At 45.3% G+C, this 21,079-nt stretch overlaps 3 protein-coding genes and 1 pseudogene across 6 annotated transcripts in view; 2 read left to right on the forward strand and 2 right to left on the reverse strand.

Annotated features, from left to right (window-relative positions):
• Nucleotides 1–7,655, forward strand: part of Nup188 (nuclear pore complex protein Nup188) — a 76,000-nt gene extending 68,345 nt beyond the window's left edge. The window contains exons 46-48 of the mRNA XM_065443948.1: nt 33–76; nt 2,274–2,403; nt 7,403–7,655. Coding sequence (XP_065300020.1) covers nt 33–76; nt 2,274–2,403; nt 7,403–7,555 — 327 coding nt within the window. The 3' untranslated portion in view covers nt 7,556–7,655. The remainder of the gene's footprint in view (nt 1–32; nt 77–2,273; nt 2,404–7,402) is intronic.
• LOC135911624 (piggyBac transposable element-derived protein 4-like) lies at nt 3,740–7,394 on the reverse strand (annotated as a pseudogene).
• A 289-nt stretch (nt 7,656–7,944) lies between the features above and the next one.
• Nucleotides 7,945–12,307, reverse strand: Rpp14a (Ribonuclease P/MRP subunit p14 a). The gene is made up of 5 exons (XM_065443961.1): nt 12,083–12,307; nt 10,977–11,061; nt 10,828–10,904; nt 8,126–8,204; nt 7,945–8,051 (listed from the first exon to the last, which is right to left on the reverse strand). Exons 1-5 carry the CDS (start codon nt 12,148–12,150, stop codon nt 7,968–7,970), a joined length of 393 nt encoding a protein of 130 aa, XP_065300033.1. The 5' UTR covers nt 12,151–12,307; the 3' UTR covers nt 7,945–7,967.
• A 241-nt stretch (nt 12,308–12,548) lies between these two features.
• Uba1 (ubiquitin-like activating enzyme 1) overlaps nt 12,549–21,079 on the forward strand; it is a 56,527-nt gene continuing 47,996 nt past the window's right edge. Inside the window, exons 1-5 of one of the 4 annotated variants that reach the window (XM_065443956.1) lie at nt 12,549–12,850; nt 18,493–18,566; nt 19,321–19,489; nt 19,891–20,025; nt 20,931–21,037. In XM_065443956.1, the coding sequence (XP_065300028.1) occupies nt 12,746–12,850; nt 18,493–18,566; nt 19,321–19,489; nt 19,891–20,025; nt 20,931–21,037 (590 nt within the window). In that variant the 5' untranslated portion in view covers nt 12,549–12,745. Of the gene's footprint in view, nt 12,851–16,412; nt 16,627–17,084; nt 17,230–17,278; nt 17,404–18,492; nt 18,567–19,320; nt 19,490–19,890; nt 20,026–20,930; nt 21,038–21,079 lie in introns of those variants that run through there. The other 3 variants (XM_065443955.2, XM_065443957.1, XM_065443958.1) reach the window with 3 other exon arrangements.

The following is a 21,079-nucleotide window of genomic DNA, read 5'->3' on the forward strand; positions in this document are numbered from 1 at the left end:
AAGTTCTTGTTTTGATGCCTTTTCTGACACAGGTCGACCGGCAACCATCCACTGCTGGGAGCCCTCGCCAACAGAGGTAATGTATGCGTTTCTAAGCATTATTCCCATGTAGAACAAACACGAAGGGTTTTTCCAATGGAGTGTGCAGCCTGTGACAGATATGTCATATTCCTATAAAGTGTTACAGGGATGTATGGTCAACCACAAAAGTCTACAGGACACAGAATTTGAGAAAATGCTGAATTGGCACAACGCCTGCATGCATATCCTCAGAGTTTAAATCTGTAGTTTTTGCAACCTACACGGTGATCTATTAAATTAAATGTGCTGTGCCTTAATAGAAAAAAATTTACATTGGTCATGGGTCCTGTGTCTCATATACGTATGTGGTTGACCGTGTACAGTGTGGTCCGCTGTTAAAGAGAAAGTCCACTTGATATTTGACTACCAGTTTAGCTGCATTAAGGCATGAAGGTGTACAGACTCATTTTTAATGCATAGATGTAAGCTTAATGCATAACATCAGCCATCTATTTTCATTCGATGATGTAGAAGTATTTCAGTTATATATATTGGGTGTAATGCTAGCTAAGTATTCCTTTTAAGAGTTAACTGTACTGTACATATATTTGTCAGATGCTTAATGGTTTAATTAGCTGGCACAAATAATCTAACTGCATGCAGTAGATGGGCCAAGTTTAGCCACATATGCAGCCTGCTGTAATTGTGGCACAGATTAGTTAGCTTGCCTGAAGGTAGTACTGTTACAGGCTAGTTGGTTGCTAGATTTGTGAAATGTGTTGCCAGCACAAAATCGAATGGGACACAAAGACGGCAAAGACACTTGCATTTATATGTCTGCTCTTTGTGTCTCATTTCATTTTGTGCTGGTAACACATTTCGCAAATTTGCCCAAAGCTGGTCCTATAAAGCACGATCTCGCATAATTTTTGCAAGGCTGACAAAAGATAAGCTGCACACATTGTGGAGCTACTAGTTCATTCTGGTTAAATGCTCTTGGGTGAGCTGGGGGAAGTTCAGTGTTGGTAACAAAATGGTGTGCTTGGAATCTTCCATGGCCATGTTTGAATGCTAGAGAGTTCATGATTTTGCCTCGGTAACTTTGTCTGGAAATTTTGAAACCCCTCAGACACGTGTATTATTTGTCGTAAGACGAATTGATCAGATTTTTTCGTTCTGAAGTAGCGGAGAAACATTCACTACTGCCGACGCCCTGCATGCTCCTCAGAGAAGTCCGTCAGAAGTGTGATGTAACAGCACATAATACACTGGAGATTGAAGTAGTCAGACAGGTGTGCTGTCCCAACAAAATTTTGTTAAAAAAGAGAGGACAACGTAAGACTTGAATAAAGCACATTGACAAAACAAGCATGTTGTGCACATCAACTGAGCTGTGCAAATTGTGTGCTGAATATTCACGGAGTAGTTGGCATTGGTAAAACACGATTTTTGACGGACATTCGGAGTGCGCAGGTTAATAGCACGTAAGTATTAGTCAAGAGTCTTTACTAGTTCTTTGCAAAGTCCCATGGAAGAAACACAGATCACAAAAATATGAATAGGCAGAAGACATGATGGCTGCTACGGTGCTTTTGTTGACACATGAACCATCATGAACTGTATTACATGGGAATCGAGAGCCAGCAGCTTTAAAAAGCATCGTCACTGCCTGTGCTGCCATGGCCTCTTCTCCACTAGTGGTGGAAAAACAGCGTGAAGTAGCAGAGGGCAAAATTTCCTCTCCATTTTCTTGATGTGCTGCTCAGACCAGCATACAGTGTAAATGGCCGTCTGTGGCTAAAAGTGAATCTGGGCTAAGTTCAACAAGCACTGGATCTGAAGTAATGCTGGAAGACATTTACATCCAAACAGTCAAAGACAGTGCAGAGAAAGAGCATGTCGCTTTGCATGCATATAGGTGTCTTCTATTTGTTTTCTCAGACAGCTTAAATCACTGCTTTCAGCCAGTCAGTGTCGTTGGTGCACTATGTTTCATTGGCAGCACAGGGTAGGTGCTCTATAAATGTCCACCTACTGGACTGTCCTCTTCGGCTGCTGCTGAGGTGCTGGTTGGCTGGGCTGGAGTACCAGCATGGAGGGGACTGGCTGGGTGTGCCTGTCTCGTCACTGGTACAGCTCCAGCCTAAGCTTTGTCTTAGAATCACAAAATTAAACGAGATAGCTTTTGTGAGTCGCAGATGCCAAACGCTGAACGGCTGCAATTGAAAGCTGTGGTTTGTCTATACATCCAGGCTTGTGGAATTCGCCACCCTGGAGATGAGCCTGTCAATAGCGCTCGGCCAGGCCCTGCTGTATCGACTGCATCCAGCGGTTGCCCTCCATGACAAGCAGCTTTTATCCAGGACGTTTAGTGGCGAGATGGTAAGCAGCTTGGCCTCTTTCTACTCGTGGCTCTCTTGAGCAGAGAAATGTGTACAAGCTTCAATTTCCATACATTAGTTTCAAATGTGACATTATCCGTGGTTAACAAGGCACAGGAAGAGGTTCCAGAGTGAATCACTCTAATGGGACTGCTTGTTATAATGTTTATTAAAAACATAATTAGAACAACACTTGAACAAAGTGGTTATGTAGAGAATTGCACAATCATGATAAATATGAGCCTGGACAGACAAATTTAGAAGTGCAAGAAGAAGAAGAAAACAGCAGTAAACACAAGCAAGAAAATATATAAAATGTCTTGAATACCAGTCTTTCCTAGGAATTGTGAGACAATTTTATGCCATTCAGTTGTCTGCCGCCCATAGTTTGCATGGCCTTTCGGTGGAAGATTTCGATTAGCAAACCTATAGTCGGGTACAACTTAAGAAGGCGGGATAGGCCCTGCCCAGATGACCAGAGCATGGCCTCTGCAACTAAAAAAATGGTCTTGTTGATGCAACTCAGTCAAGTTCCCGTGACACAGCTCAGCCCATTGACCCCACCAACAGCAGGGTCACTGACCGTCCGGCTCATGACATCAGTCTAGAGTGCGCGCCCATTGGTGGAAGCTTGTATGCATCTGCCTTCGAGTGGCAAATGCCGCTGCCTTCCAGTATTGTACTCGGGCTACAGAGGTATCAGAATGAGTATGTTAGGATAGCGCTGTAGCTTTATTTCTTGATTTGAAAGGAAACATAAAATCAAAATAAAAGTCCATGAGACTACATATTTTTCCTTAGATTATTGGTCGGCGTTGAATATGGCCCAAAGTGAAAGTGTGGCTACTAACGCAAACAGATACGCAGACCCACTCATGTTCACCAAGAAGAGTTATGAAAGCAGATGTAATATGCGCAATACTCAATTGCCGCAAACCTGACCTAGTCCTGACCTGGCCTAGTTTTATGCCGTGCTACTCAAAGAACTTGCGGTGACCTAGTTGCCAGTGCCGTTTTGTAGTAGTAGCACCCATCAATGTACACAGCAGCCTAAATACCAAACATGGCCACGTTTTGAGCATCCATGCCTTATGAATGTCCAGGATTGTCTTTCGCTGCATCTCCACGACCTCGGAAGCCAAAAATTTTAAGTAAACCAAAATTCTTGATTGCCTTGCTTAACCCCACAAAGCCCAGCACATCTTTTTATATGCAAAGTCATATACCTGAGTAGCTGGAGTGAAACTACAGTTGTGGTTATGCAAAAAAGAAGTGAGGCGTGCAGACAGGACACAAGAGTAGAGAAGTGGACAACACGAACGCCGTGTGTTCTCTACTCTTGTGTCCTGTCTGCACGCCTCATTTCTTTTTTGCATAATGAATCCTTACCAACTAGCTCAGCTGTCTGTCGTTCTACAGTTGTGGTTAGCAGTTGTGGATAGTTCAGAAAACGAGTTACTAATTAATTACTGCACTAATTGATTTTAAACTCACATATATTTTTCTTTTGGTACAAATAAATCTCCATGGCCAGAAATAAAGGTGAACATATTGTTTTAAGTTATTTTGATGTGAAATGTGTTGACTTTGCCAGGTTAAATAAGCAACCTTATACAGTTAAACCTAGATATAATGAAATATTTAACATTTTGTGACCTCTTGTCCATAGAACACCATGTATTTACAACCTCAATATAACGAAGTGTGTTTTTATGGGATTTCAATATAACGAAATTTCACTGCCACCGCAAAGAAATGTCAAGACAATAAATGGAAACTTTCGCGGAAGCAGATGGTCAAATTATTCAGTTACAAGCAGCTGCTTGCAAACGCACCTCTTAAATTGCGTGTCGCGCAACAAGAGCGTACGGCAAAGTGGAGCCGCATCATGTTCCGTACAAGTCCAAGTGCAAAGATCCTATCGCACCCAGCGCACTGTTTGCTTTAAGTGCGAGTGAGAGTGTGCGAAGGTTTCGTGACCCATTGGTGCGAGAGGCAGATGAAGCATTTGCTCCCCGCTGCCGGCGCTTTTCATGATAGCATCCTCGCAGTGCAGGCGACGCTATCAGCTGCGGGGGCACAGCGCACTTGAAAGCGTGGCTGGCTTCGCTTAATTCGTACCGCCGATGTGAAGATATCGTCACCGTGGCATGAAACAGTATCACTCATCGCCGACTCCCGAATTCATCAAAATGAATTTTCTCATTGAAATTAGCTTTTCCCGCTGCCCGATAATTCGGAACATTCTGCAGTCCCTTTTCGTGTAAGAAAAATTGATTGGTGGCTGTACTTATTTGCATAAAAGGTCGAATTTCAATACAACGAAATTTCGATGTAGTGAAGCAAATTGTCAATTTTACCTGCTTCGCTATATCGAGGTTTAACCCATTGGCTTCCGCATCCTCCGCCGCGTTTCCTGCCTGGTATTCCGCGCGAAAAAGGCAATGCGCGTTGGGCATGGAGCCACTCCTTCATAAGGCGATAAATTTTGCTGCACACCTCGTAGAGAAACAAAATTTACTTTATTCTATTCAGAAGGGCTCGCTGCATCATCCCGCCTAATATGATTTGCGTGTATGGAAAGCTTTGAAGCACACAGGCATATGAAGTGCAACTTCACATTTTTCACATTCCCATCGGCTCTCCGACTTTTTCCCGTGTGTCTTGCAGACTAAGCATAGCCTTGATGGATTCTGCTTGATTTTGCCTGGTGGGATATTGCGAGGAAAATGAGCCCACTCAGAAGCCTGCAGCCGCATTGGTGTAACCGCGACAGGCGGCTTACGTCGATCATGGTACTGGGACAAAACGGCCGCTTCGAGAATCTCCTCTGCGAGGTTTACTAACCAGTCTGTGTAGTGGAGCCGCTTGCCTGATGCTTTGGCAGATAAAACGTAGCTGTTATAAACAGCGATGTCCATAATATCAACATCAACATAATATAAAAGAAGATTTTCTTGTAGCCTTTGGCGTATCTTCGCATAATTGGAAAGGAAGCCAGTTGTTGGTCCTCGCGATCCACTCCACCCATGCCTTGGTTGTAATCGATTACAACCTGCGGCTTCAGAACTGGCAAGCCATTCTTGCGACCCTTTTTTCCGGTATCAGTGAGACCAGTTGAACTGTGGCAGGTCGACAGCATTGTGACCTGATGTTTGTCCTGCCAAGTGAGGGCCATGATGCCTTGCGCAAAGAGGGACTTGCATTCGCCTTTTTGCAGCTTCGCCTTGAAATCCTTCGGCATGTTCTTTCGGTGAAGGCGGACTGTGCCAACAGCATTCGAACCAGCTTCCTTTAGGTGGCGAAATAGCAATGGCGAAGAATACCAGTTGTCCATAAACACTGTGTGGCCATCGCACAGACGTTTTTCTAGAAGGTCGATTACAACTGCCTCATTGCACAACAATCGAGCGGTAACTGGAGTCTTCTCACTTTTTCCTGTGTAAATCGAAAACTTCAGGCAGTAGCCGCTTGAAGACTCGCACAGTTTGTAGCGCTTAAGGCCAAATCTTGCCCGTTTCGAGGGGTTAAACTGGACATAGGAGAGCCGACGACGAAACTTCATAAGGCTTTCATCAACTGCCACACACTCTTCCGGATCATGGGCTGTGTCAATGCATTTCAGTACGTGGTCGAGCACAGGGCGCAACTTCCACAGCCTATCTCCACTTTGAGGGAGAGAGTTGTCGCAGAAATGCAGATATTTTGAGTGCCCAAAAACACTGCCTCGACATCACAGAAGCAATAAATGGTGTGCTTATAACAGCTCTTGTTGACCAGTAAGATTGAATAGTGCTTTTTTTCACTTGGCTCATCAACACACACATAGCGAAGTAAGCTTTCATTTCATCCGGTGTTGTTTCATGCCAACTGGGATCGGGATGCAAGCGCTGTTTCTCGCATGCAAAGGCATTTGTGTGTAATGCGATGGTGCTCCAAATTTCGTCTCCGAGGACAGCGTTGAACATTGCCAGAGCTCTGGGATTTGCACCTACTTGTAGCTGGGTGGCTCGTTTGATGCCCGGTTGACCACAAAAGGTGTTCTTCACAACCTTTTCCACTGTGTCAGCTGCTCCCCATTGCCAGTCTTCTAGTTTTCGCGCCTTCGGAGATGGTGGCCGAGAGTCGCACGGATCTTGTGCAAAACACAAGTTGTCTTCATTGTCGCTGTCACTGTCCGTAATCCAGTCACTCTCGTCACCTGACACAACATCCTCTTCATCGCAGTTGTCACTCTCGTCATCACTCTCGAACACAAGATTGAGAATTTCTTCCGCCGTCAAAGTGCGCTTTCTCAGCGACGCCATGTTTGGAAAGAGACAGGAGTGCGAACTTTTTGTCGATAAAAACAACAAAACTGACCTCAGACAGTGGACAACTATGTCCATCTGGTAGAAAACACATGAATCAATCACTACACAAGTTGTGTTGTGCTGCCATCTATTGAACAAACCCAAAACAAACCATACCCTGAGCGGCCAGCGATTCGCCGGCCAAAGTGACTTTGGCCTCAGCCGGTGCGGCCGGCGATCCGCGGAAGCCAATGGGTTAACTGTAATGCTTTGAAAACATAGTGGGTCAATAAAAATGTGTTTGCCTAAATAGGATCATAATTTTGAATTGTCAAGTCTGCTATGAAAAGCTTTAGCATGGCATTAACACTTGCTGTTGCTACTGCTGCTTGATGCCAATCGTGCACACAATAGCCGATATCCACTATGCGTGCTCCGGTCACACCTGGCAGGCATGATCACAGTAACTATGAAGCAGCCACTAAAATCAGTTTTAACTTCATTAACTAATTGGTTAGCTTCTAAATTGGTCACTTTTATCAGCAATTGAGGTTTTGCGTGTCAGGAGACTGCAAAATGAGAAGGCAGGCTCAGTAGATAGAGATTTCAGTGAGAAAGCATTCACTGCGTGATAAAATTCAAGAGTGTGATAAAACTCTGCCTTCGTGCATTTTCCTGCTCCACCTTTTTTTTATTTATTTATTTTAGGCTGCTATCAAGGCTGAAGTGCAGAGACATTTGCGGCGAGGTGGCCAGGGCTCACCAAGCACGTCCAGGACAAAGACCCCGCCCTTGGACCCAGTCTCCGAGTGGGCCTTGGTTCAGACATTTATAGACGTTGTAGAGCAGGTGTTCAAGTGACACTTAGTCTTGCAAACGTGGAGAAAGAAAAGAACTGCCTTCTCTTGTACATATTTTATACTTGTAATATAAGATAAAATGAAAAGTTTTAGACCGTGTTCTTGCTCTTGTTGTTGAATGCTCAATTGATGGTAGCGACCAATGTCGCAGCCTCAAAACGTTTTGGTGTATGTTGTAGTGTGTGTGTGTACACACAACTATTCAAAATGACCAGTAGAAACATTTCTTGAAGGTTCTGGGGTGTGCTTAAAAAAAAAAAAAACCTTGTGCCAAGTACCAATGCTCTGCCAATGATCACTTTTCCATGGCATACTGCAGGCAGATGGACAAGATGTGCTCTATAGTCTCTGGTACAACACACTCCTTGCAGTCCAGCCCTGAAGATTGCATTTGGTTCACTATGGCACAGTATTTATTCATCAGCAGTCACTTCTGCGGCAGGTACATGCTGGTAGTGTGAGCTTGACACACTCAGTGAGGCCAGGCTGGGAGAAACCTTGAAGTGAGAAGAGAACACCACACAATGAAGCTATGCAGTGGGATTTCGTTAAAGTTACAGCGTCGTAATACCTTGTACACCCGAAAGGAACATGGCCTTCCATTGTAGCAGGAAGTCAAGGTCAGTGAACTCCAAAGCCTGACCACGTTGCTGCAGGAAGTTGAAAGAAAAAAGAAAATGAGGAAAGCTTAAAGGGACACTAAAGAGAAACACAAGATCAGTTTTGACTGATATTAGTTTGTTTCAAAAACTCTCTTTTATCATTAAATTTACAATAACTGATACATTATTAGAATAAAAAATTCTGGTCAATGTTCCATTCTTTTTTTTATGTTCACGCTAAAACCCCAACACCGGTTCGTCAACATGACATCGCATATTTAGAAGCATTTTCTCATATTGGGATGGTTGTGGCTGAACAAAAATACTTAAAGCTAAGAAGAAAAAAACGAGATTTTTTACTCTGAGGATACAATGCGGTTGATTTTTCCGGATAGTAAATTAACTAGGTCTGAGCACGTGCCATAAAAATCCACGACATCGCGGCAACCTGGTGTGGGAACTCCAAGGTGGCAATGCCACCAGTCTTTCATTTTTGTGTCTTTTCTGGCTTATTAATCTTCCCCTCCAGTAAAGGTGGCTTTCTTTTTATGGTTTAGAAGGATAATGTACTCATACAGCTCAAATTATTTCTTTCCTTTAGTGCCCTTTTAAATGGGCACAAAAACAAATTGACAGTCACTTAAGCATCATTGCCTAATTTGAATGCGAAAGCATTACAACTTCTCTAATTAACTGGTAATGTGCATGATATGTGACATCATACATTGTCACATGTCCTTCACAACTCTACCTTAATCCACTTTAATTCGTCTTCATTCACTTTACTCCATCCTAAGTCACCTTACCCTAACTTGTTCTAACTTCAATTCTGCATAACTACTAACTTCATAATAACTTCAGGAGGCAGACACAGTCACTTCTCATCCATTCTACATGTGAAAGTCGCAAAGTTTTGTGTTGGTGTCACCGTTAAAAAATGAACGGAGAATGACGCCTTCTTCAATAATTTCTAGCATAACATGGTAAAAGTTCATGCACACAAAGAAATTTTCGGAACATGTTGAGAACCGCTTTGGTAGAATTTCAACAGCGTTCCATATCAATTGAAGAGAAGTGGAACTACCTCCTGTTTCACTACCTTTTCTCGGCAGCACCGGAAGGCTGCAACTATACAGTGCAGCTAGAGCTGCATCGACTTGCAGTCTTCACTGGAGCTAAAAGGCATATAAAAGAAGCAATCCCTCATCACTTTTATAAGAACCTTCATAAGAATAAATGTGGAACCACATCGGTAATAATGAAATGTGGAACCACATCACTAATAATAATTAAAACTGGTGCCTTCTGGAACCGCTTACATATGTCTACGCCTATGCCTACACTAAACAGACTGGCTTTGCACAAGTAAAACATGAAACTATTCTTCCAAAATTGTGACCTGTGTTGCTCTTTGAGAAGTTGGTTTTGGTCCTCGCTGACTTTGAGTTTTGCAGTCCTAGCTTAAATGGACACAAATGTTAAGGCTGGATAGAGGGATATGGTCCTAAAGGTCTGAATGTTTGCCTCTGTACTAAAGGGTGGCAGTTTCTAAGTTACAATTGCAGACTGCCGGAGAGAATGGGCAAGGACACTTTATGCACATGTCAGTGCAGTAGTATTAGACTCCTGTGCTATGCCGACAATGCCAGCAGTCGTGTTCTGCTATAGCCTCTGATGTCTCGGGCATTGCACAGTGTGCTCATCACTCCTACAGTTAGCACTGATGGAGAGGTATGAACAGATGGCATCAGTTAATTGTTCTGTAGGAAAACGCAAAAGAATTGGTAATACTGCATTTTCTGTCATGTTCAACCAAAGCAATAACTTGCTTTCTGTGATTGCTTACCATTAAGTGGGAGATATCTTCAAGAGTCACACTAATCCAGTCCTATGGAAGAATAAATTCCTAAGTTTGTTTGGAGCTGTCTTTATACCTATATTTGAATTTTCGTGTCCCTTTGAGGGAACACTACAGTTAAGCTTAACTGATAAATTACGCTTCTGGAACACCAAAGAAGTCTTACTATGAGCAGAGGTTTGGTAAACCAGAACAATCAATTGTGGCAATGCTACCTTGAAGCTCTATATTCCCGTGGCGTCATATGTTATCAGTTTTAAAAACTGGATTCCAATGATTCTTGGGAAGGTAAACACTACCTCACTGAGAGCCAAGAACATTTTCCACCCGGAAACGGCCTAAACCTGCAAGTATACTTCGAAATCTGTGACATCACACTCAACGTATCACCACCACAGTTTGGATGCAAAACTCAAAAAGGTAAATTTTGGCTTTCACTTTTTCTCCTAGTAACCAACCTTTCCTTGCCAAATAAATGCAAATATAAATTCAACAGAATACTTCATCAGCCTAAAGTGATCTTTGTGTGTCCCCTAACAAACTACAACCATAAACTCAACCAATCACTTTTGTAGTTGTCACCTTCAAAGCCTGTTGATTGGTGAAGCCAGAAGTGGATGTGACGATGTGAATGGCATGCCTCCCCCCCGATCATCATAAATTTTGAGTCGCACAGCTGTCGAGCAGATTAACAGAATGCCTCCAGTGGGCTGGCGCACGGGCTGCTACATCATACCAAAACAATGGTGTCCCCAAAAATGATCATTCGAGGATGCAGCTAATTGTAGCAGCATGCCAGGTTCGCAAAAATACCTGGACGAAACGCGCAAGTAAGCTCGTAGGTCCGACTCCCTGAACTTCAGAACATCCACTGCAACAGACGCACCAACCTGCAAGGTAAGATCCAGGTGACGATGCTGCGAATAAAGTCCAGCAGCAAGATGAAAAATCGTCGGACTTACTTCACCATACAACTTCTTCAATGCTTGCAGAATCACAAACTTGAATACTGTCGCATCAACTTCTTCACCGGGCTCCTCAAAACGGCTGCAATTGTAATAGAGAGTTGCATGCTCGTGTTGAGACAGGAAGAACAACTTTGACGGGGTACCTTTAAGACGCATCGAGGTAAGACACAAAGTCTAAGCAAGCAAACACAGCACGAGACAGAAAAAACGGCACGTGGAGCAAGGGCATCACACGTTTGTTGCAGTGTTCACTTTACACTGCAAGCCAGAATGTTGGCTTCTGCAAGTTGGTTCATTTCATGCAAAGCAGTGCAGAAAGACTAGCACAAGCCACAGGATTTGTGCCACCTGGACCCATTTCTCTACGAGCATCCATCTTTGAGCGCAGCCAACTTTCCCACTATTGCAAGGTTCGCAATAACTTTATAAGCATGCTGAAGAAATATCTGATCACACTATTAAGAGGCTCTATGCATTCGGCTGGGAACTCGCTCTACAAAAACGTCTATAGAATAATTCTCGCGGAGAAGGTACTACGCAGGCGTGCTGATACAGTTTTCATTGTCTTGCTTAATTATGGCACGTTTTCTACTGCTCGACGTTGCCGTAACCACTGTCCTAACAAATTGAGCATAGTGGAACTGCACTTGTAGCAGAAGGTATTTATAAGGCACAAATTAAGATGCTCACTGAAACTGTGTGTAGATGCACGAGACCGCTCGAGCAATACAAACGCCAAACATAACATGCGCATCTAACTTTATTTTCTTCCAATTGAGACCACAAAGAGGCGGGAAGGTGTGCCGTCTGATCTGGCCTACACATAAGCACGTCAGACATATCGTGAATAATGTCGAACTTGCAATGTTTTGCCGATGAGCTGCACGCGTCGGTATACTTTTTAAAATTATCGAGGTTTATTCGTAACACGCGCATCTATCAACAGACGAAAGTAACTGATTGCTTCACCCTATTTTGTTCTTATCACGTGTAGGAACGTATTTCTCTGTTGTTTCTTTGCGCTTCAGTGTATCGCATGCTGCTTCTGATATTTATCGGGACCCGTAAGGCAATGTATTGGTATCCGAGTCTCTACTTACAGTGAAACATCCATGTAGACGTACTGCGTCCGACAAACAGTGTGAAATTTTCTTTTGTTACTTTCCATGAGTACCGACTTTCGCACTAATTTAAGGCAAACGTGCTTCAGTCATTCAACAGTGGTTTCATATGCAAGTAAACATTGAATTCGGTCGAACACGTGAGTAGTTTTGTGTACACTCTACATTTGTTTACGTTCATGCTTCGGATTGGATCGCAGTGGATCGCAGAGTACATTGACTGATGCTGGCGTTAGAGCTGACTCAAGTTGCGCGAGTTCACAGCTGCGTAAAATTCCTTTTGTATTAAAAACATTAGTTTCCTTAACTCAGCTGTATTCGTATTCAGCAAAAAGAATAATGTTAAAATAATTTAAACTATGAGCTCAATACTGTTTAGTTCACGTACAAATGTCACGTGCTGCTCGCATGCCGCCCCTGGCTTCGGAAACGCGCCTTTTTTTACTTCCTATTGTGTGCGAGTCGGCCATCTTCACTGAGACGCCGCCGCTCCCGTCTTTCGGCGTCTTGCTTTTGCTGCTGTAGCAGTCGCAAGACTGTTATAGTTGCAGCGAAGGCACGCTCGTCTTGTCGGGGAGAGCATACAGTGCAAGCAAAACTGATCCTATGCTGTATTCATGTGCCGGGCTCTTAAATATTTAGATGTCTTGTGCACAGGACACTGTTTCTGAAAACGCCAAAAGCCCTCCGGCAAAAAAACGCAGGACCGAGGATAGTTCCGGCAACGCAACGTCGGGAAACGCAGTTGTAAGTACTACAAATCTTGCCGCAAGCAATTATCGTTGCTTATTGCGACCATTTTCAGCTTACTGCGGCGACTCACTGGCACGCGGTTAGGCCTAACAGCATTGAACAGCCGAGTTTCGTGGTTGTCGTTACAGTCGTTACGGCTTCACCCAGCCTCATTACTTGCTCTGCCTTCTCAAGTTGCACCATTGCATTGCTCACGGTAATGCTGTTGTCTTCAGCACATGCGCTTCTTTTTTTCTGCCCGGGATAAGCGCCGTCGTGACAGTTGCAAGCCGGCGTCGTGAGCTCTTGGCAGTTGCACTTGCGTCGCATTCGTTTGCCTTCTTCCGAGCCTGGCTGAGAACACGACCGCCTGGTTGGAAAGAATCGCAGCTGTGGTGTGGCACCTTCGAGCGCGTGCCACGCGCACGCACGTTTTAATAGGCGCGTTCTCTCGGCCCGTGCTGCGCAAGCGCCATTTACGTTGCATGCCAAGCGGTTGTGTGTGTCGTGACGGGGCCAAAGCTTTAAATCGTATTGCAAACGTCGCTGCAGAGTAACCCCGCCACGTAGCATATTTGACACCACTTGGTCAGTCGCTGGTTGACTGAAGACTGCGCGAGAGCATGCCGCATGTTTTCTTTAGTTTTTGATTTTGTGCAGTCGACCGACCGGCGTAGAAGTATACTACGAATTCCATTCGTCACGTGAAGTTAGGTTCTAGTGGTGCTCCCTGGAGCGTGCTTGTGCGGTAGCGGATACAAGTGCCCGTCTGCAGTTACTGACGGTTCTGCATTTGATCCACTCCAGAAATAGTCTCTCCGGCGCTTCGCTCCGTGAGCGGGGGAGAGTTTCAGGCTGACTGCGCTTTCGTCGGCTTTCGTTTTCGTTCCGAAAAGGCGAGAAATTAAAACGGAAAGCGTCGGCTCTATCGCATTTCGCCATCCCTCGCGCCGAGCAAAAATTTTTTGTGCACGCGTTGGCCTTAGGGCGGTGACGAGGTGCAATTTTTCTAACCGTCATGTCAAGTGGAAGTTTCAGTTGGATGTATTAGCAGTGGATGTATGTGTTAATTTGCACCACAACACAACGCCAAAGTGAAGGAAACATTCTCTCAGTAACGAGATGGAATCCTGAAACGCTCAACCGCTAGTTTTTGTTGTAGGGAATTTCCCCATTCATTTGAGCAACGTGGTCTGTTTTGTTGCGAGTTGGTATCGCGGATCTTATAGGTGTGTAACAGGGCATGCCAAGACAAGTAAACATTACGCCTTTGACATTTTGTTCTCCGCGCTGAGGCCTCAATAAAGCTGTGCGATTCTGTTTTCGTAGTACATAGACCAAAACATCGTTTTCTGATTGCTGGCGCACACCCTTATGCTGTGCTTTCAGCTATACTGCTTATGCACGGTCCTTGCCAAGATCACTGCGTGAACAAATTAGTGTTATTACTTTGTTGAGTACATCAACAAACTTCTTGAACAGCGGCGAAATTGCGCTGCCGCTCAAAGTTCGTGAAAATTGGCAATGGTGATGTTGCAGAAGCATTTTGAGTGAACAAGCTCACGGCCTTTTTTTCCTTATTTGACTCGTATCACGCTGGCGTTTACTTTTTAAAAGACTCTTTACACTCGCGCTGGTGCCACCCAGTGCACAATTTTAATCCCTGTGCTGTTCTTGTGCAAAAAGTACCCAGATTCACAAGTCATCTTCTCATGCTGTCTGTAGCTCGCGTCCTTTGTATTGTGTTGGTGGCAATAAATTCTGGATAAGCATGGCGTGCTAATAAAGTAACGTTTTCATTGTGATAGCTTTGACTGTAACACTCGGGAACCTAGTTTCTCCTGTAAAGCTCACTCCGCCACCCATCAAGCAAAGCAGCCATACAATTACGCGATATGTATTTAACGCAGAAGCGCCAGGAGACGTTGTTGTTGGCGTTGTGTACTAGATGGAGAAACGGGAGGAAGAAGCCATGCGGTTTATAAGCGGCAAACTACGTAGAAGCGCTAAATTTAGACGGATCGATACAACACGTTGTTCCCTACAACACAATGCGTTGGCGGGCTAGTTGGTGCGAATCCATGAATACTTTGTTCAGCGCAAAACGACAGAGACGAGAAAGACGACAGGACAAGGCGTTGTTCCCTACAATGACCATTGAGGCTGCAGTACTAGAAATAGTAGTCTTAATACGCCCCACCAGGCAGGATAGCCGGCGATGCCCGCAACGAGTGGTAACAACGATCATCCGTAGCGTCATCTGTGTCTTGTATGACGTCAGTAGTAATACAGAATTAGAACTAGATCAAGTTGACTTATGGTGGAGTAAAGTGAATTATACGGGTGTCACACGGCAGCCCGATCGCGAACAGGCCCTATCCGGATCGAATTTCTCGGTCGCGATTGGTTCCTTTGGCAACCTGCGCAAAGGACCCAATCGCGGTCGAGAATTCCGATCCGGATCGGGCCCGACCGTGATCGAAAGGGCTCGTGACACCGGTATTATAGTGGATAGTTTTGAAGAGCACGATACAATGTATGACGTCACGTAAGGACATTTAAGCTACTCAGTGTTACTGCATTTGTTAGCAAGCACTTCTAGCATTACGGGTATGACACGGTGCACTTTCGACTGGGATCGAAATTATGAAAAGCGATTGGCTCCCTTCCGCAGCCTGCGAACGAAGCCAATTACGATCAAAAGTACGCCGCGTGACCTGGGTATTACTCTTGCGAGACGCGTTATTAGCCGCAGCAAATTCTTGTCAAAACCTTTGTGCAAGTGTCGGCCTGTGTGGCTCCGATATGCTTTTAGGAACGTTAAAAAATGGTAGTGCGATACAGGCGGGACTGACAAAATCGGATGGGTCACAAGCAGTAACTTGTAACTGAACTTGTGCCTTGAAAATTTTCCTGTCTCCACTACAGGACCGTCTGTTGGGCTAGTTGGTCTAACCAACGTAGTAACGTTGGGTCTAACATGCTGAAGTCCAAATACAGCGCAAAAAATACATACACGAAGACACGACAGAAGCGGACGAGCGCTACTACCAACTGTTTATTCCACCGACACACCCTCCGATTTTATGAAGTGAGCCACGCTCTAGTGTCACGCCCCCTTGCCCCATGCGAAGGTGGTAGAAACATAACTGAAAAGGTGAACGATACTGCTGCCTGCTTTAGATTGCAGAATTCAAGCAAGAAGTCCAGTTCGGCACTGCAAAAGAACAGGCCCCGTCTGTGGGTGTAATTGCACCCTTTCTGAGACTCAACGGCTTGTAATTTTCTCTAATCTTATGTTAACTTCTAAGATCTTTAATAGTAAGGATCACGTAGGCTCCTACGATTCTCGGACACGGTAGTGTCGCTGGCGGAATGAACCATCACGGCGGTCAAGCACCCGCTGTTTTCAAACGCTGTGGAAGGTGTGCTCTCTGCGAGGTTAATATTTCTTAGCGCAACTCATCGATGACTAGCTTCAACCCCGCGCAGAGCACGTAACTCTGTGCACGTGCGACAGAATCTTAACCCCTCCCCTCGCATTCTCCGTGCGCGCGAGCTCGCCTCGCTTATAGAAGGTAGAGGCGCCGTATCGCGTGTCACCCGAAAACGTCGACCGCGACAAAAATGTTTGTCTAGACGTCGCCATGGGGACCACGTTCCGTAGGCCGTCGTCGAACGGCGGTCCTGTTGTCACGCCCGTGAGCGCTACCACTACTGGCAGGTTTCACTGCCGAACGCCGACCCAGAACCCGTCCAGGCGCGCTGTGCAACGTCCCCGGTCTCGGCAGGTGGGTCGCGGTGAAGGGGTTAGGCCTCGCGTTGTGGGGAACGGCCGCAGTCCGGCTCGGCCGGCGTTATGCAACCGCAGACGGAGCGTTTCGCGTTCCTCCTGCCGCGGCCGGCCTCACTTATACTGCCGCGTGCATTACTTGCAAAAGGCAACGCATTGCGCGGACGCCGTTAGCGTCTTTTGATTTTCCTTTATCCCCCCCTTTGTTTCCGCCGGTTTCCGCGCCTGTCGTCGGGAATGACGTGTCCGAGCGACGCCGCTTTTCGAGGTCACACAGCCGCTGTGCGGGCGCCGCTCGATTCGTACGCGGGCGCTCCGCACAGCTGATGGATTTTTGAACTAGCGCCCGTCGAGAACAAAAAAAAAGAAAAGTGCAAGGCATAAGAGCTTGCGCGGCCTCCCCTCGTACTCTAATGAGGCGTCTGCAACTGCTTGTTGTAGTACGCAACTGGCGCTCTGGAACTGGCGGCTGCACAGTTTCGTAGACAGACGCTGGCCAAAGCAAGGGTGACTAGGCGATGCTTCGGTGAAGAGTCGGCGAACTTTTGATCGGTGACCCGTCTTCGTCTACGTACGAGCCGCCGCTCGGTTCTTCACGTAGGTGTGTTCGTGTTGCATTTAGCACCGTTTTCCTTGCCTCTGGTTTCGACGTTCTTGCCCCGAAAAGCTCGTCTTGACGCTGTCGCTCAGGAGGGTGGCTGACCCGACGCTCTCATTGTGCCAGTTTTATCTATCGCCGGCCCGACCGTCTCCGCGATTGAACTGGCAAATTGCTGTGAGTCGTGAAGTGCCGTGTCACTAGTTTTATTTCTTGTTGAAGCGTCGTCGGTAATTCGCCCGTTTTTATACCTGTCGTGCCTTGGCGTTGACATTTTAACGCAATGGCAATGGCCCGATACAGTTGGACGGAACTACCCTTTGTTGTCAAATGTAGCACTTCAGTGCCTTCTTACTAGCTTTATATGAGAGGGAGAAGAAAATTGACAAATTAAAGCCGTTAGATGAGTTTTTTTCTAATACTTTATATTACATACTTTAATCATGCCACAAGTGATGCGACAGTTCTGATGCAAAGTCTGCATAGTTTATGTGCACTTACTCGGAGTTATGATAAATAAGCTTGTCATTTCACTTGTTTGTTGAGCTCACAACTTTTTCAGTTTCATGTAAACCCTTGACCCAGAAACAAGTCACGCTTTATGAGCCATACATTCATACTATAAGCGGTAGTTTCTGATGTAAAACCTGCGTAAATGAGAAGGCACTGGGTTTCTATGTGGTTTTCTGCACTACTCCTTAAGCCACATCAGGATTGCAGCATGCTACCAGTGACCCAATTTGGCTGATGGCTTTGTGCATGATGAGACCATGGCTGCATAAATGCCCTATCTGACAGCAAGACTGGTGCAACATGTTGCTAAAAAAATTGTGTAGGCTTCCAATACTAGAAATATGGCGCACACTGTATAAAGTGCCACCAGTTAGCTGTAAATTTAAGGTCATGAGGCTGTAAAAGTGAATTGGCATTAGTGTTAGCAGATTCAGTTTGCAAGTGCCACACCAGAATACTTATTGTCATTCTACAAGTGATTGACTGTAGCACCACAAGGAAAATATGACACCCTTTTGCAAGCAACCGGACATACTTTGATTTCATAGAGCACAGCTTCCATTACCAGTGAAAACTTTTGCTGCAACATCCAGCACCTGCTTTAATAAAGTACCATAATTTTTTGTGAACATATATTGCTTGTTCCTATAGCCTAGCCCGAAGGGGTTAAAGCTATATGAAGGCATTGTTCAGAGTCAAGAACACTGAGCAAGCACATGTGCTGATCTCTTTTCTTTTAAACATTGTCTGCAGGGGGAAATGGCCCAAAATGGCTCTGCAGCCCAAAACGCGGCTGACATCGATGAGAGTCTCTACTCAAGACAGCTGTAAGTGTGATGCATCTTATGGTGGCGTATGAGCTTGTGACATCTGCTGTGAAGGCTTTAGACTCTCCATGATGGCTGAGTGACCATGAGTGAAATTCTGCCGCTGAAGATGAGGTCGTTTGTTCACTGTCTCGCCAGTTCAGTGCGGGTAAAAAATGTTTAAAAAAATAAAATAACAAAAAAATGCTCCTGCAGATTTAGGTGCATGTTGCCAGAACCCAAGATCATCAAAAAAAATGTGGAACCCTCTAGCACTGCTTTCTTATATCCCCAGTGTTGCTTTGGGGTGCTGAGAATTGTGACTCAAATCGATCCAAGGCTTTCGAGAAGCATAATGTGGGGAGCTGGAGCAGCTCAGCGTTTCCGTATGTAATCACTTCGATTTTATTCATGTAAAGAATAAGAAATGTGTTAGTATAACAGCAAATGCACCGAAATTTGCCTCAATCTGTCCTAATGGCAGCTATGTTGGCTTGTACTGTGTGTGTAACGGGTGAGGAGCCAGTGAGCAGGCATGCTTCTTATCTCGGCAGAGTCTAGTGAACACTGAAAATGCTGCCGTGTTTACGTCATTCTGCTCATCTGCTCGAAGGTAGTGTAGGTATTCGCATTGTATGAAATGCAGTGGTTTCCAGTATTGTTAAGGCTTCTGTGCAATGTAAACACAAAGTTTTGGTTTTGTTTATGTAGCTGACAGAAGTTCTGAGTGCCTTTTCTGTGCAGAAATGTTGCAAAGCTTGGGCTTAACGTGCAGGTATGTCCTCGGACATGACGCCATGCTCCGGATGGCTCGGTCGGACGTGCTCATATCGGGCATGCGGGGCCTGGGAGTGGAGATTGCCAAGAATATCATCTTGAGCGGCGTCAAGTCGGTCACCATTCACGACCAGGGTGTATGCACTGTTGCCGACCTCTCTTCTCAGGTCTGTTGCATTCTTTCTGTAGAGCCACTTTGCATAAATGTCCCCCTGTGGCATTGTTACCAAGTTGTGCATTAATTTGAACCGCATTATAGTATCATTATAACATGTTAAAGTAAAAAAGAATGTGCAGACCAGAACGGCGTGTTTGAGCAGAAACACAAGCTTGCAGTTTTGTACTGGCACTTATGCTGTTGCCAATTATTGTGCATGTCCCCACCTGCACGTAAAAGATGAAATGGTGCGGTCATGGCCTGCAGCAGCAGAAGTGCAATTAAAAGAAATAGTCCCAACTTGCCACTTCATTTGTCTGCAGTACCGTATTTACAGAGGGTGACAGTACTAAAGCGAGCTTTTCTTCCCCCAGTGCAGTTCACGTGTTGAGCGATGTTTGGTACTTGCAGTTCTACCTGAATGAGAGTGCCCTTGGTAAAAACAGAGCGGAGGCCTGCCTCAGAGCACTGACGGAGCTGAACACGTACGTCCCAGTTACAGCCCATACCCAGCCCCTCACTGAAGACTTCTTGAAGCGGTTCAGTGTAAGTTGCTTTCCCCATTTTGGGCCAAAGGCACATTTGTTGTTTGCACGCTTGTGATGAAGCATTTGCTACAGCTCTTAGGCTAAATTTCTTTTTGGCGTGAACACATTCCTTTTAATAAGTGCTCGCAGGTTGTCAGCACGGTGCCAGTCTGTTAGCTATATTTGTAAGCATTTTTATTAAACAGAAATTGAAGCTGAAAGGGAAAAAGACATTGCGCTGTAGTGTCTGAAACATACAGCTGCATACTATTGCCTACCGCTGCTGACGTGTTGCCATTTTGTCAGCCCGATCCAGGAAAAGGCTATGCACTTTGAAAGCAGTTCATCTGTACTTGGGTATAGGTTAGCTTCTTGCTGAAGTTAAGCTCCCCAAGCGGTAATAATTGCTAGTCAATAGTGGAAGCGACCTCAGAAATAATGGATAATAGCCTTTTTCTTCCTGTAGAGCCACATTCCATTAATGGAGCTTGGGATTGTCTGTAAACATTCGTTAATGGAATACCAAAACGATCCGGGTGCCCACAGGAATGATGGCGATGAGTCCTACACCTTGTAACAGGCAGATGCGACTACTACGAAAGTTGCTACCATGTCCTAGCCAAGATGTATAGCGACTGAAAGAACAAAAATGAGTCGGGATAACGACATTGAAAAGTTCACACGCAAAGAACTTTGCCCAACTATGGAGAAAAGAGAACAGAGGAGATTACTGGACTAGGCTGGTAGAAAGGTCTTAAGGAGCCTCTGGCTTTGTAGCTGCTTGCCACAGCTTCTACAATCGTGCTCAGTGTGAGCTACAAGGTGCAAGCACATCGCAAAGCGGTTGTGTTGCAGCTCACATTGAGAATGATAGCACATGCTGCAGGAAGCAAATTAATCTTCCCGCTGGTTGTGTTTCGACAGGTGGTGGTGTTGACGGACACTCCGCTGGCGGAGCAGCTGTCAATCTCGTCTTTCACTCATGCGCACAACATTGCCCTCATTGTGGCCGACACTCGAGGTCTCTTTGGGTAAGTACACGAAAGCATTGTTTTTGTGTGTGAAAAGCTTTG

This window comes from Dermacentor albipictus, chromosome 5, assembly GCF_038994185.2.
Source record: "Dermacentor albipictus isolate Rhodes 1998 colony chromosome 5, USDA_Dalb.pri_finalv2, whole genome shotgun sequence".
Lineage (NCBI taxonomy): Eukaryota > Metazoa > Arthropoda > Arachnida > Ixodida > Ixodidae > Dermacentor > Dermacentor albipictus.

Bases quoted from the DNA above. Each gene is read 5' to 3' on its own strand.
- Rpp14a (XM_065443961.1), bottom strand. From the start codon at position 12,150: ATGGAAAGTAACAAAAGAAAATTTCACACTGTTTGTCGGACGCAGTAC. The intron at 8,205-10,827 runs GTATTTTTGCGA...AACTTCCTGCAG, and splicing joins TACTTGCGCGTTTCGTCCAG to CAACGTGGTCAGGCTTTGGA. The intron at 8,052-8,125 runs GTATTACGACGC...TCTCACTTCAAG, and splicing joins GTTCCTTTCGGGTGTACAAG to GTTTCTCCCAGCCTGGCCTC.